This window comes from Myodes glareolus, chromosome 9 (genome assembly GCF_982192425.1).
Source record: "Myodes glareolus chromosome 9, mMyoGla1.1, whole genome shotgun sequence".
NCBI classification, from domain to species: domain Eukaryota; kingdom Metazoa; phylum Chordata; class Mammalia; order Rodentia; family Cricetidae; genus Myodes; species Myodes glareolus.
The window spans coordinates 37,772,193-37,787,222 of NC_142034.1; the positions used below are offsets into that span (position 1 = coordinate 37,772,193).

General features: G+C 47.0%; 2 protein-coding genes and 1 pseudogene across 8 annotated transcripts in view; 1 reads left to right on the forward strand and 2 right to left on the reverse strand.

Annotated features, from left to right (window-relative positions):
* Myo19 (myosin XIX) overlaps positions 1-8,638 on the reverse strand; it is a 33,054-nt gene extending 24,416 nt beyond the window's left edge. The window contains exons 1-5 of one of the 2 annotated variants that reach the window (XM_048446729.3): positions 8,481-8,638; positions 7,729-7,833; positions 6,279-6,417; positions 3,258-3,396; positions 2,777-2,925 (exon numbers count right to left, since the gene is read on the reverse strand). In XM_048446729.3, coding sequence (XP_048302686.3) covers positions 2,777-2,925; positions 3,258-3,396; positions 6,279-6,290 — 300 coding nt within the window. In that variant the 5' untranslated portion in view covers positions 6,291-6,417; positions 7,729-7,833; positions 8,481-8,638. Of the gene's footprint in view, positions 1-2,776; positions 2,926-3,257; positions 3,397-6,278; positions 6,418-7,709; positions 7,834-8,480 lie in introns of both variants that reach the window. The other variant, XM_048446728.3, reaches the window with a different exon arrangement.
* On the forward strand, positions 6,522-12,510 carry Pigw (phosphatidylinositol glycan anchor biosynthesis class W). Of its 6 annotated transcripts, XM_085695598.2 has the most exons (3): positions 6,522-6,661; positions 6,765-6,883; positions 10,911-12,510. In XM_085695598.2, exons 2-3 carry the CDS (start codon positions 6,829-6,831, stop codon positions 12,428-12,430), a joined length of 1,575 nt encoding a protein of 524 aa, XP_085551724.2. In that variant the 5' UTR covers positions 6,522-6,661; positions 6,765-6,828; the 3' UTR covers positions 12,431-12,510. The 6 variants fall into 6 exon arrangements, with proteins under 6 accessions (XP_085551724.2, XP_085551726.2, XP_048302684.3 ...); XM_085695600.2 differs by lacking the exons at positions 6,522-6,661; positions 6,765-6,883 and adding an exon at positions 8,252-8,381; XM_048446727.3 differs by lacking the exons at positions 6,522-6,661; positions 6,765-6,883 and adding an exon at positions 8,696-8,775.
* A 58-nt stretch (positions 12,511-12,568) lies between these two features.
* On the reverse strand, positions 12,569-13,698 carry LOC125408442 (B box and SPRY domain-containing protein pseudogene; annotated as a pseudogene).
* Between the last annotated feature and the right edge of the window lie 1,332 nt (positions 13,699-15,030).

Here is a 15,030-nt window from a genome sequence, read left to right on the forward strand (position 1 = left end):
ATTTTATTTTATGTGCATTGGTGTGAAGGTGTCAGATTCCCTGCAACTGGATCTTCAGAGAGCTGTGAGCTGCCATGTGGGTGTTGGGAATTGAACCCAGGTCCTCTGGAAGAACAGTCAGTGCTCTTAACCACTTAGCCATCTCCAGCCCCACTGATTTCATTTCTTTTTTTTTATATTTATTTATTTGTTTGTTTATTTATTATGTATACAATATTCTGTCTGTGTGTATGCCTGCAGGCCAGAAGGGGGCACCAGACCCCATTACAGATGGTTGTGAGCCACCATGTGGTTGCTGGGAATTGAACTCAGGACCTTTGGAAGAGCAGGCAATGCTCTTAACCGCTAAGCCATCTCTCCAGCCCCCTGATTTCATTTCTTTAAGTTAAAAAATTATTGTCTTATGTGTACGGGTGTTTTGCTTGCATGCATGTCTGTACCATGTGTGTAATGCCCTTGGAGGCCAGAATAGGGCATCAGATTCCCTGGGACTAGAGTTAAAGATGGCTCTGAGCCAACACGTTGGTGCTGGAAGAACAGAAGGTGCTCTTTACCACTGAACTATTTCTCCAGCCTCCTTCAAGGCTCTTATCTCCTCCCACCCCTGACAGGCTTTCCTGTAGCCCAGGCTGGCTAGAACTTGCTATGGATAGCTGAGGATAATGAACTTCTGTTCCTTCTGACTCTACCTCCCAAGTTCCACCACACCTGGTTTATGTAGCTCTGGGGCTGGAACTACGTGAGCACTTGACCAACCGAGCCGCCTCTACATTTTTCTTTAATAGTCTGATTCTGCTGCTTATTTTATGTACCTTATAATTTGGAAGAAAATTTCTTCTTAAGTTACTGCTTGTATTAGTTAAGGTTTCTATTGCTGTGACAAAACACCATGACAAAAAAATAACCTGGGGAGGAAAGGGTTTACTTGCTTACTTCCACATCGCAGTTCATCACTGAAGGCAGTCAAAATAGGAACTTAAGGAGGCAGACGCTGATGCAGAGGTCCCTGAGGAGTGCTGCTTACTAGCTTGTTCACACTGCTTTCTTATGGCAACCAGGATCACCCACAATGGATTAGTCCCTCCCACATCAATCACTAGTTAAGAAAATACCCTACAGCGCCCTATAGGTTTGCCCACAACACAATCTTGATTTTTATTTTATTTATTTATATTTTATGTATGACTGTTCTGCATGTATGCCTGCATGCTAGAGGAGGGCATCAGATCCTATTATAGATGGTTGTGAGCCAACATGTGGTGCTGTGAATTGAACTCAGGATCTCTGAAAGAACAGACAGCGCTCTTAACCTCTGAGCCATCTCCCCAACCCACGGAGGGATTTTCTTTTTCTTTTTGTTTTGTTTTTGGTTTTTTGAAACAGGGTTTCTTTGTATAACAGTTCTGGCTGTCCTGGAACTCACTTTGTAGACCAGGTTGGCCTTGAATTCACTGAGATCTACCTGCCCCCACCTCCCAAGTACTGGGACTAAAGGTGTGTGCCACCACTGCCCGGTTGAAGGCATTTTCTTAATGGAATTTCCTAGCCGTGAGATGACTCCGGCTGCTTGTGCCAGGTTGACATATAACTAGCCAGCATGCTACCTAAGAGTCTGTGCTTAGTGCATGTCTAACCTCAAAGATGAGCAATAATAATAACCTGTCAAGGCCCTCAGGATCTGAATTCCAAAGCCACTCTTCTTTTCCTTAATTAATTAATTTATTTTTATTTTATATACATTGCTGTTTTGCCTGCAAGTATGTCTCTATGCGGGAATCAGACCCCCTGCAACAGGAGTTACAGGTAACTGTGAGCTGTCATGTGGGTGCTGGGAATTGACCCTGGGTACTCTGGAAGAACAGCCAGTGCTTTTAACTGCTAAGTTATCTCTACAGCCCTGTCATTCTTCTTTCAACAAATACTGTCTTCAATGTGCTGACATCCAGTTGGGCACTGTAAAAAATATAGGGGACCATGGCCCAACTTTTGCCTTTGAGGGTCAGGCAGAGAGTGTGTCAGATCAGGTTGGCTCTCAGGATTGACTTCTCTGGACTCCACTTGATACTTCTCATTACATAAACCTCAGGGCAGTGCCATCTACCTCATACCTCGCTAGCCTAGCCAGCATGATCACTTACAGCTTCCTGAGAGCTGTCTGTCTTTCTATACCTGTCCTTGCTGCAGATACCTAGTAACAACTGTTAAAAAGCCTCAAGTGGAAGTTTCTTCCACTCTCATGCTTCCTCTTACAGACTCTGTCCAAAGGCCTACCTCTACACAGGACAAATTCTGCCTGGGGGTGCTCATCTTCAGACCCTTACCCATCACCTCTTAACCCAGGCTTTCTCCTGCTAGCCAGCTTGTTCTCGCTTCTCCCTGAACATGTGTCCATTTCCAGCCGTTCCTCAAATAATTTATTATCGTCTTTGTAGTGTACCTTATTCAGTACAGAAGAACATGTGCTGACTGCTCAAGGACAATCCCCACTGCATACACTTTTATTCTTTTCTAAAGATAAAGCACAACCACACCTGTAAATCTTTTCTCATAATAACAACAACAACAATAATAATACCTTTGTTTTATGTTTCTATTTTAGGTTTTAATCTCGGTTTAGTATTTATCATCCACATTGTACCATAGTTATGTGTTCAGTTCCTGAGAGTTCCTGCTGGGCAGGGACACGGCACCATAGGCTTTGAGTGATTCCTGGGGCATAGATGAAGACTGATGGTGAAGCTACAGGGAGGCTTGGGCAGGAGGCAGGAAGTCTTACCTGAGGCTGAGACGCAGCATGGTACTCTAGCATCAGCTCTGGTGCGTAGAGTTCAGGGATGGGCTTGAAAGGGTTCAGAGCTACCAGGGTACAGCCAGCATTGGTATAGAATATGTCTTCTGTGTACCGGGCCTGCAGGCACCTCAGGACTGAGGAAAAGATACTGTAAGCAAAGTCTGGCTCAAATGCAGACAGAATGCCAGACACACATCTGCGAAGCAGCCCTCCCTCTGTAATTAGCTAAGTGCCATTAGAACCCTGTAGCTCCCTGATGAATAGATATAAGATCTAATTAAGACGAGTCCCAAACCTAGAGCAAAGCCTGCCCTGGGGAGCCCAGGTGCAGTGCCAGGTTCCCTGGGGCAGGGGCCAGGTCAGGAGTATCAGTGCTTGCTGTGAGCTGGGGAACAGTGCTGCAGACCCTCGCTACATTACATCCCTATTCTTTTGGAGCAGCAGTCTGGAGGAGGAAGGCCCATACCTGTTTCCAGTGTCACAGGATTCACCTTGGTGAGGTCATCCAGATGATGGAGTGGGGCCTCCCCACCCAGGAACTCCTGGAGATCTCCCTTGAGGGATGCCCTACCTTGGGCATCAGAGCCTGAACTGTGACCATTCACCTGGGAACAACACAAGAGCCATGAGACCTGGGTCTCAGACCAGCTGACAGCTAATAAGGGAGAAGCCTGCACAGGAGAAAGAACAGGTTTCTACAAGATCCAGGTGGCTCATGTTTCAGCTCTGCTACTTATTAGCGTGAATGCCTCTATGAGCCATGGTGGGTTTTTTTTTGGGGGGGGGGTGTGTGATAAACTCAAATCCAAGGTTATGGGGAAAAAGAAACACACAGAGTTTCTAAAGAAACACTTAGTCAAGGCCTTGACAATATGTATTAATAATCCATGCTCTGCTGTCTCCTCTGCTGTGAGCTCCAGCTAAGGCAACTACAGGCTACAGGCTACCAGACTCATAGAGCTGCTGTCTGTACAGCACAGGACGGAGAGGGAGGAGAAGACAGGCGCCTGGTTGGAACCAGCTTAGGAGGCTGAAGTCTTGGTATGGCTGTGTTTCTAATGAGATTGGTGAACCCTCAATGCTCACACCCCTCAGGAACAAGCCAAGATAGCAGCATAGTAATGAGTTTCTCTTAAAGACCGTGAGTCTCAGGCTCATCATAATGTACAGAGAAGGCTCTTGTTCTTGAGGGCAATTGCTACAGCCTACAGCTGAATCTATAGAAGGGCAAGGACTGAGGGAAAAAGAAAGAAATGAGAAGGGAAAGGAAGGAGGAGGAGAAAGGAAAGGAAAGGAAAGGAAAGGAAAGGAAAGGAAAGGAAAGGAAAGGAAAGGAAAGGAAAGAAGAAAGATACTACTTACAAAACCAGCTGCAATTTAGGAACAGTTTTGATTCAACTGGGAGTTGAGTATAGTACCAAAGAGCTTGGGTCAGAAAGCTAGATTATGCTGGATGGTGGTGGTGCACAACTTTAATCCCAACACTCAGGCAGAGGCAGGTGAATCTCTGGGAGTTCGAGGCTAGACTGGTCTACAGACTTAGTTCCAGGACAACCAGGGCTACACAGAGAAACCCTGTCTTGAAAAGAAAAAAACAATAAAGAAAGCTAGATTGTACTGAGCCTGGTAGAAGGACTCTTTCCTGAGGCAGGAGGATTGTTAAGTGCAAGGCCAGCCTCGCCAATTTAAGACTCTGGTCTCAAAATAAAAAGTAAAAGGCAGGAGATATAGTTTCGTGGGTGTTTGCCTACCAAAGGTGAGACCCCAGTTCAATTCCCAGTGTTACAGATGAATAGAGTGGAAATGGAATCTAGGCTATCCAGGTTTGGATCCTGACTCCACCATTATTCTTGTACAATCTTATTTGAGTTTTTTAATCTCTCTTTATCTCAATTTTCCTAACACTAAAATGGGAATGGTGATTGTGCCTACCTCTTAGGTACTCATAAATATATATATAAACAGGAAGGCATGTAAAATATCCTTCCAAAAAAGTAGTTATTGCTGGGTATGGTGGTACACATCTGTAATCCCAGCACTCAGGAGAAGTGGGGAACTCCCATGAATTCAAGCCTAGCCTGGGCTACTCAGAAAAACCTCAAAAAAAAAAAAAAGCTAGGGTGTGATAATGTGTGCCTTTAATCCCAGCACTCAGGAGGCAGAGGCAGGTAAGTCTGAGTTTGGGGCCAGCCTGGTCTACAGAGCTAGTTTCAGGACAGCCAGAGCTACACAGAGAAACCCTGTCTTGAAAAACCAAAAAAGAGAAAAGAATAGAAAAAAAATTAGGGCAAAAAAGTCTAAACAGTTTTAAAAATGTTATGTTCAGATAGTATTACTAGATAACCTCAATATCACTTTTGATTGCCTTTCTTTATTTTTCCAAATTCCTGATAATGAATGTGACCTTGAGTCAGCCATTTAACTTGTTTGAGTCTTATCTCCAAAATGGGTGCACTGCATTGTGAAGTGTATTTTTTTTTCACTGCACTGTGAAGATGAAACAAAATATTCAAATGTAGTGCCTGCTATATAACAAGGACTGAAAGGAAGGAAGGAAGAAAGGAAATACAACAACCCAGAGCAGACAACTGTCCTGCCTGCTCTTCTGTACCCTTCAAGTCCTTTCCTAGAAAACAGCAGGATGGTCTAGTCACATCTGTCATGGCTTTCTTCAGACTGATAAGTTCTACCTTGGTTATCCTGGCTAGAGCACAAACTCCCTGAGCCCTTATTGTGGGACAGAATTTAGGAAAATCAAATTCCAGCAAATTTTTGCTCTCTGCATCTGAGCTACTTATAAAGGATGCTATGTTTATGAGGAAGAGTTCTACAGTGAAGGGTAGTCCCTACCTTGCAGGCCAAGGATACTAGCCTTTTCAGAGGTAGAATGTTGGACTCCCACGTAAACTGCCTTCCCTTGCATTTCTCACAGGCAGACACCTTTTGTCGGGACTGCTGAAGTTCCTTCTCCACTTGGCTTTTTTGTTTGTTTGTTTTAAGACAAGCTTTCTCTCTTGCTACAGCCCCAGCTGTCCCAGAACTCAACCCGCAGACCAGGCTGGCCTTGAACTCTTATCCATTTGCCCTCACAACTGCTAGGACTAAAGGTGTGTGCCACCACGCCCAGCTAACTTGACTAATTGTTTATTATTCTTAAGGGCTTAGCTTCGATGAACATTCTTGGAAGCCCCAAATTTCCACTGTGATTCAATAAAACACCCTGGCAGGGACTTCTAAGGGATGTACCCCACTTAAGGTCATCAAAGTGACCTGAATTCCTTTACCTAGCCTACCTTATGCACTCCAAGGAAAAGAGCACAAAGCCACAAAAAGAGAGACATTCAAGTCAGGTGATCAGGAAGAGTGCTGGAATGACTCTGAAGAAAGGGTCTTTCCTGTCCTTCTAGCTGTGAACACTGGAGTCCTTCATTCAGAAAGACACAAAGGAAAGTGTCTCTGCTCTGGATCACATCAGTTGAGGGTTTACCTGCTGGAGCATCGTGCTTTAGCGTGGGGAGCCAGAGCTGTGTCACAGACACAAGCAGTACTGTCTATCAACCTGGTCATGAGCTCATCACTCCAGCAGACTCAGGTGTGTCGGAATCTCAGCCAAGTCATCTTGGAACCTGTAGCGTGAGACGGAAGACAAGGGCCACACAGGTGATGGCTTCTCTGGGGTGACTCACTCCTACTCCTCCCACCAAGCAGGAGGCACCCAAAAGAGAATCAAGCAGGCCTGGGCAGAGAGGGAGAGTCTGTGCTTTCCCTTGCTAATCAAGAAGTTAGGAAACTTTGATGAGAGCCTCCAGAGATGACCTAGGATGCCTTCTGGCGTTTCCCTTACAGAAAAAGGCCAAGGGCAGTTTTAAGGTAAGTAAGTGATGGGCTGGGGTTGCAAAATGTTCTGCTTCAGTACGTCGTGGAGAATGAAGACACTGGGGAGAAATAACCTTGGCTCTATCATCACCACTAGACAGAAATGCCCTATGTAAACGCAGTCAGCAGCTGATGGAGAACGGGCCCGGAGTCAACTCCTGATGCTCCTGGGAAGCTGTTGTATGAGAAGGGAATCACAGTTCAGTCACTGGATGGGTATGTGACCCCAGGGCAACCCTATCACCCCAAATCCTCACCTTGAAAATAGGGATAGTTAATCTGCCTTATTTCGAAAGGTTGTGAAGGTCAATGAGGTCAAGGTTTGAAACCACAGTACAAATCTAATTGTCACTGAGTATGAATATTAGCATTACCTATAGAGTTGATAACCCATTTGGGGCCACTGATCAGGCATGGAAGGTCCACTGCCCAAAAGGTGTGATTGAGATTGGGAACACCCAGGAGGCTGAGGCAGGAGGATCTCAGTTTGAGGCCTGTCTGGGCTACACTGTAAGTAAGACCTTGTCTCAAACAATCGAGGTGAGAGCAGGAGAGAAGAACCCACCCGAAAGGAGGAGCAGCCTGAGGGCAGGATCTGAAAAGTGGCCACACTCAGACTTGGGCTTTTCCAGGCCTCAGTCCCTGCCTTGCAAAGAGGGACGAGGATGAGGGACATCAAATATGGGCTGATGGATGAACCCTGCTACAGGCTTTTTGAGGCTCTGACCACACCTAGTCTTTAAAGAATCAGGACCAGAGACTTCCATGGAAACAGGGAGAGGGAAAATTCAAACAGAAAAGGGTATCAGGACTGGACTAGACACGGTCACTGTACCCCATCACCCGAGGGTCTCTGGAGACTCAGCTGGAAGTTCACTCTGTGAAGGCCAACCAGGAGACCACAACAGCGTTGTTAGAATGCAAAGCTCACAACCCTCCTAGGACACGTCGCAGGAGCTCTCTAACTCTCATTTTCACACAATTGCCAATGGTATACTACCATACCACGAAGTGTAAAATTATGGCCCGTGTGGTTAAGTACCTGTGAGAGAGCTTATTACCGTGCAGCGTCAGCTCCCGTTTGAAGCCAAGTCAGATCAGAGCAGTTTCCTCCAGTTCTCCCGGCTCTCTCCTCTCTCTCCTCTCGCGGTTACCACCACGAATTTCTGGAAAGGGCGTGACCACAGTAGACAGAAGGGAGTAATGAATAGGTAAAAGACCAAGTCCAAGCAAGTGGCAACCCGATCACAACCCCCTCCTCCTCCACCTCTGCTTCAGTTTCTCTTCTGACAGGAAGGGCAGTCGGAAGACTATGAGGGAAATAGATGAGTTAGGGGCTTGGGGGGGAGGAGGGTCCAACCCTCTTTGCTTCAGATTCCTGGCGGGAACCCGCACTTATAGCATTGGCAACGCGCCAGCGGTGCCCAGGGCTGGGATGCCACCACTCGAAGCACCTGGCACTGAGAGAATATGTCCTTCCCGGGAAGGTGGATGTGACCCTAGTCAAGGGCGCCTTCCTTACGCCTCTCACTCTGTCCCTGGGTAAAGACAAGGAAAGGAACAGAAGTCCAGTCCCGATTAGCCAGAAACAACCTCTTGTGGCCCCCTGCTGGCAAGCTGGAAAGTGACCGTGAAGGTCCTTGTCCCGGGCAAAAGCTGTGCTACCTCCTCCTGAGGTCACAAGAGGGTCGAAAGAGAAATACTGAATTAGAAGGTGAGGTGCCTCCTTCACACTTTAGCTCTGCGAGGCCCTGGCCTCCCTAACCCCTCGGGCCGGGAAGGGCTTCGGATCTAGGCGGGGAGTGGCACTCACCGGTCCCACGGTCTGGGCGCCCAGCGTGTAGTCCCAGCCGGGAAGGTGGGCAGGGTGAGGCGGTGGGAAGAGCCGGGGGAGGGAAGAAAGCAGAAAGAGCGGGAGCGCCTGGGAAAGAGCACGCAACTCCGGCTCGCCGGCGGCCCGCAGCAGCCCGAGCTAAGTGGCCCGGAGCCCGACGGCTCCTCCCCGGGGGCGGGGCGTGCACACGCGGTGCCGGGCGCACGTGTCCGTCCCGGGCCGCAGGCTCTGGCCGGCGGGCTACGGGTGAAGTGAGGTCTTTTCAGACCCTGGGGTAAGGTGTGGCGTTTCTGTGACCTCCGGAGTTCGGTGTGGGAGAGCGTGGCTTCCGGGGTCCCGAGAGCCGGTCTAGTGCAGGTCGCCGTGGCCGAGTCTGACGCGGCCTTCTCGAACCCTCGGACCGCCACACAGCTGGGTCTCGAGAGGATCGGGACGAACCCAGCCCAACACACCGAAGGGCGTGGGGGAGCCGGCGGGACGGGGACCGTCGCCATCCCGGGCGGAGGCGCGTGGAATCTGCGGGCCCGGAAGAACAGGCTGCGCCCTGCCGGAAGCGTTGCCCGCGAGGCGGAAGCGGAGGGAGCGGGCTGGTGCGGTGGGAGCCTGTTCTGTCAACGCGGAAGACCCTCGGTCCCGGACGGGGCGTGGCTGTGACGAGGTCTGTCAGGAAAAGGCCAAAAGAGCTGGGCCACTTACGGTGGGATGCCGATGCCGGGCCCAGTTAGACCCGAGTGGTCCACCTCAGGGGAGTGCACATATGTGACCGACGGGTGTGTGCCCTCAGCGTGCAACTTTTCAGACGGTAGTATGTGACAGAGGAGAGTTTAGGCTGCGGAAAAAGAAACCACGAGCTCTGGCGTGTACAATGCATCCCATCCATTCTGTCCACTTGCACCTTAATCTGAAGATATGGCCGTGTGTATACGAGGAAAAGAACAACCTGGCTCTCATGCGTTCACCTCTAGGTGCCCAGGACAGTAGGTTTTGAGGTTCTGAACAGAAACCAAGGACTCTGACTCTAAAATACACTGAGCAGTTTCTCTCTCTTCCTTCTTGAAGTTTATTTTAAAGCCCTTAGCAATGCATATGCAGCTTTCTTGAAGGTATTCATAACATATCAGTATATGTACATATAGCCAAAATATTATTTTATATGTAAACATAAATGTATGTGTGTGTATGTATGTATACATATATATATATAGAGAGAGAGAGAGAGAGAGAAAGAGAATATTATGCTTCGCAATTGACTAGGGACTGGAGAGACGGCTCCGAGATTCAGAATGAGCACTGGCTGGTCTTCCAGAGGTCCTGAGTTCAATTCCTTGCAACCATATAGTCACTCACAATTATCTACAATGAGATCTGATGCCCTCTTCTGGCCTGCAGGGATACATGCAGGCAGAACACTATAAACATAATCTTTTTAAAAAAATAAATTTCTGACTGATGCCATTTAGGATTCATATCCCAGATTTACTTACTTACTTTCTTTCTTTTTTTGAGACAGCGTTTCTCTGTAGCTTTGGAGTCTGTCCTGGAACTAGCTCTTGTAGACCAGGCAGGCCTCGAACTCACAGAGATCCTCCTGCCTCTGCCTCCTGAGTGCTGGGATTAAAGGTGTGCACCACTGCTGCCCGGCCAGATTTACTTTAGTAAGGAACAGGTCTGGCTGGGCGTGGTAGCACACACCTTTAAGCATTTGTGAGGGGGTGGGGCAGAGGCAGGTGTACTTCTTGAGTTCAAGGTCAGCCTTCTCTACACCTTGAGTTCTAGGCTACAGAGTAGAGATGTCTTAGAAAAGACAAGGTTTCAGGTAGCCAAGTTGGCTGGGAACTCAGGATGTAAGAAAGGACCATCTTGTGTCTTTAAATGATGCTTCACCACATCCAGCTTCCAAATGGACTTTGGTTTTGAGTTTGCCTTATAGTGAAGATACAACTTTGTACAAGAAATTTCATATTTTTTTTCTTTTTTTGTTTTATTTTTCGAGACCGGGTTTCTCTGTAGCTTTGGAGCCTATCCTGGAACTAGCTCTTGTAGACCAGGCTGGCCCCAAACTCACAGAGCTCCATCTGCCTCTGCCTCCTGAGTGCTAGGACTAAAGGTGGGCCATCACCACCTGGTGGGCGTAAATTTCTGTTCTGCCCACATGTATGTCGGTGTGAGGATGTCAGATCTCCTGGAAATGGAGTTACAGACAGTTGTGAGCTGTCATGTGGGTGCTTGGAATTGAACCCGGAACCTCTGGAAGAGCAGACAATTAACTGTTGAGCCATCTCTCCAGCCCCTAAACTTCTGTTCTGAAACCAAAAAATATATAAATTCAAGTGATTTATATGTAAATATTTACTGATTTTACAGCAGTATTGTTTTCCTCAGATCCATTCTTTTGTATCATTTTCACAGGAAGAAAAATGTCTCAAAAGCAGATGAAGGAAGCTTTTGTCAGTAACCTCAATGGAACCAGCGTGCTGGAAGTGACCCAGGGCTTGTGCTTCCCTGCGTTCTGTATCCTGTGCAGAGGCCTCTTGGTCATTTTCTCACAGCACATGTGCTCTTTCTCACACAGCTGGCGCACACGGTTCCTCATGGACTTCGTTGTCCTTGTAGTCCCCTTGGTGATCACTTTGACTGTGTTGTCTCCCTTTATCCTACTCGAAAATCTCACTGCAGTTGCCTGTGGGGCGTGGCTGTTATATCAGATCTACCAGAGGAGAACTTGCTATGCCAAAGTGCCTGTTCAGAAAGTTTTAGCAAACTTCTTGCAAATCAGCCTAGAATCAGAGTACAGTCCAGCTGTCACTTCTTACCGGGTCATTAACAGCGTGTTTACTGCTATTGCCATTTTGGCTGTGGATTTCCCACTGTTCCCTAGAAGATTTGCCAAAACTGAGCTTTATGGGACAGGGGCAATGGATTACGGAGTAGGTGGCTTTATTTTTGGGGCTGCAATGGTTTGTCCAGAGGTTAGAGGGAAACATGTAGAAGGGTCCAGATTTAATTATCTTAGAAAATCACTGTATTCTGTCTGGCCCTTAGTTGTCTTAGGAATGGGACGGTTAGTCATTATAAAATCCATAGGCTATCAGGAACATTTAACTGAGTATGGTGTTCACTGGAATTTTTTCTTTACCATCATAGTTGTGAAATTAGTAACATCACTTCTTTTGATTATTTTTCCTTTAAATAAGTCCTGGATTGTGGCTGTCAGCATTACTGTGTTATACCAGCTAGCTCTTGACTTTACTCCACTCAAGAGGATAATTTTGTATGGCACTGATGGTAGTGGCACGAGAGTTGGTTTACTAAATGCCAACCGAGAAGGAATAATTTCCACTTTGGGGTATGTGACAATACACATGGCTGGCGTGCAAACAGGGTTGTATGTGCTTAAGAACAGAACACACATCAGAGAATGGATCAAAGTGACTTGTTGTATTCTCTTAGTGGCTGTTAGCTTTTTCATTTCTCTTTATATAATTCAAGTGAATGTAGAAGCCGTATCTCGGAGAATGGCCAATTTAGCCTTTTGTGTGTGGGTGGTTGCTTCTAGCCTGATGCTTCTTAGCTGTCTGTTACTGGGTGATATAATTTTGAGTTTTGCCAAATTTCTAATTAAAGGGGCTCTAGTACCATGTTCTTGGAAACTTATACAGTTGCCTGCTACAAATAAAAAACATTCCAAATCTCTAATCCCAGAAGCTGGGAAAAAAGAGCCCAGTCTTTGTTTAATCACAGCTCTGAACAGAAACCAGCTGCTTTTTTTCTTACTGTCAAATGTAACAACTGGTCTCATTAACCTGACAGTGGACACATTGCACAGTGGTGCCTCCTGGACCTTAGTTGTGCTCAGTATTTATATGTTTGCCAACTGCTTAGTTATCTATCTTCTTGATTTACAAGGTAAAACCACAAAGTTTTGGTGATGAATTTGTAGGCTATATATATTTCAACAGCATTATTTTAGTGGCGGAGAATAAATGTGAAGGAAATGTGCTCTCAGCAATCCAGTCTTTTTTTTTTTTCCTTTTTTAAGCAGATCCCATCTCTTTAAAAATTGCCAATGTGAATGACCACACACATCACTGGGGGAAAGAACACTAGCTGGAAATATGGCCTGGCCTGCAAAAGGGATGGGGGGTCGTGAATCTGGCCTCACTGTGGCCACTGGTGAATGATGGAGATGACCTGGTCAGCCACAGCAAAGACTGGGAGCAGCGGGCGAGGAAAAGACATGCGGTGGATGTGCATCCACCGTCCCTGAGGCAGGCTCACAGAAGACCAGCTCTCCTGCTTGGAGGTCCGGCAGCACGCCCAGTTGTGCTGGGCACCGAAACAACGCCAGAGGCTCATGCTGCCCATTGTGTGAGAAATGGAACTCTTGCCATAGCGGGAGAAGACCCAGAAGGCATTGTGGTCCAGGCGGCAGTCACTACTAGAACTCTCTCGTGGCAGCTGGGCTGAGGCTGCACCCACTTTAAAGCACAACTGTGCTGAACATTCACTATCCAGGCCTGGAAGGTGGTGGCAGCCAAGGCATTAGGCCAAAGGTCAAAGAGCTCTGGGTCATCTGAGCAGGCCTTGGACTTCTTGACTCTAAAGGTCAGGGTCCTTCGATCTTCAGACAAATGCAACAAGGGGCTGACAGTCCTTTCATGACATACATCTCCTCCATGCCTGACAGAGATCCGAGACCCGATGTTGCCCAGAGTTGAGTCAGTAGTGGGCTTCAAGCACTCTTCTCATTAAAGCTTAATTTGTCCGACTCCTGGGAATCCAAAATGCCCTCTGCTTCCTCAGCTCTCTCAACAATCTCGTGTTCCTTCTGAATACACTGGAGGTCATCCAGATAGGTGAGCATGCCCACCAGGCAGTACGGAGGGTGTCCAGCTTTTTCAGTGCCGGCTGAGTCAGGATACTTAGTGAGCCCGCTCCTCTTTCCTGAGCTCCAGCAATCACTGTTCCTCAGGCTCACACCGGTTCCTCACCAGACTCAACCTCTGGATAATCAGCGTCCTCGCTGCACTAGCCATGCTTACTGCGTCTGGTTCTTCCCTTGCAGGACCTCGGCCACATTCTTGGTGATGCCCACGCTCTGTAACTGCAGCCTCTCACATTGGTCCACAATCTTGTTTCGCAGCTCCTTGGTGGATATGGTGCCCATCACAGCAGCCCAACCTGGCGCAGGGCGCATATCGCATACCAGCCATCTCTTTAAGAGGCAGAACCTGCTCAGAGGCTCTCTGTGCTCGGAGCACAACTGGTCCGGCTCAGATTCCAGCCTGGGATCCGGCCCCAGCCCCGGCCCGGACTCTAGCTAGCATTCTGGCTCCGAGGCGGAGGCATCCACGGACATGGCCGAGAACCGGGCACCATGCGCTCCACCTGTCTCAGGTGCCGGGGATATGGTTTCTTTTTCAGCAATCCAGTCTTAATCATATTTTATTATGAAGTTTCAATCCTCTATGACAGAAATTAAACTTTACTCTTTTTTTTTTGGAAGATTCTTGCTACTGTACCTGGATGTGTAAAGCATTCGGACATTATGTAAAACAAACTAACAGAAGTGGTGAAAGGCTTTAATCACAGAGCATGGGAGGCAGAGGCAGGCAGGTCTCTGGATCTCTGTGAGTTCCAGGCCAGCCTGATATGCATGTTGAGTTTCAGGACAACCAGGGCTATGTCGAGAGACCCTCAAGGAAAAAAAAAAGTGAAAAAAAGTCTTGTGACTTATTGGAACTAACAAGATTTCAGCATTTTGAAGAACTTGTTCACAGGATCCCATTTTGTCTGGAGCTCACTGTGATACTTGGACCTCGGCCTCAGCATTGGGATTTCAGGCATGAGAAATCCCACACCAAACCTCTTGGTAGTTTTGACACTGGAAAATGGAGGGTGGGATTTTTTACTTTCTATATATCATTCCATTGTATTTGTGATTGTTTGTATGAATATATAATTGTAAAATTATTTTTGTGTTACACAATATTTACATTAAGATATTTATGAATTGTCATTTAAAAATTTTGTATGTGTTTTTTGCCTACATGTATGTACATCACAGGTGTGCATAGCTCACAGAGGCCAGAAGAGAGGGTTACCTGGGACTGGAGTTACAAATGGTTGTTTGTGAGCTGCCATATATGGGTGCTAGGAATTGAACCTGGGGCCTCTGGAAGAGAAGCAAGTGCTCTGAATCACTAAGCCATTTTTTCCAGTTCCTCTATTTCATTTAATTGGGAATCTCACTATGTATGCTGATCTGGAACTCAATCTGTAGACCAGGCTGGCCTCAAACTCATAGAGATCCGCCATTCTTTGCTTCCTGAGAGTTCGAATCAAAAGTATGTACCACATGACTAGAAAACGTAGATTTTCAATATATCTTTTAAGTTTTCTTTTTATTAGATTTCTTTCTTTCTTACTTATGTGTGTTTTGCCTGTATGCATGTATGTTTTGCCTGTATGCATATCACAAGAATGCTTAGTGCCTGAATGGATTAGAAGAACATTTGATCTCCTGGAA

What these genes read in the sequence shown, in the direction of transcription:
- Pigw (XM_085695598.2), top strand. Translation starts at nt 6,829, where the DNA reads ATGCTCCTGGGAAGCTGTTGTATGAGAAGGGAATCACAGTTCAGTCAC. An exon ending in ACAGTTCAGTCACTGGATGG is followed by an intron (nt 6,884 to 10,910) that starts GTATGTGACCCC and finishes TCATTTTCACAG; the next exon opens with GAAGAAAAATGTCTCAAAAG.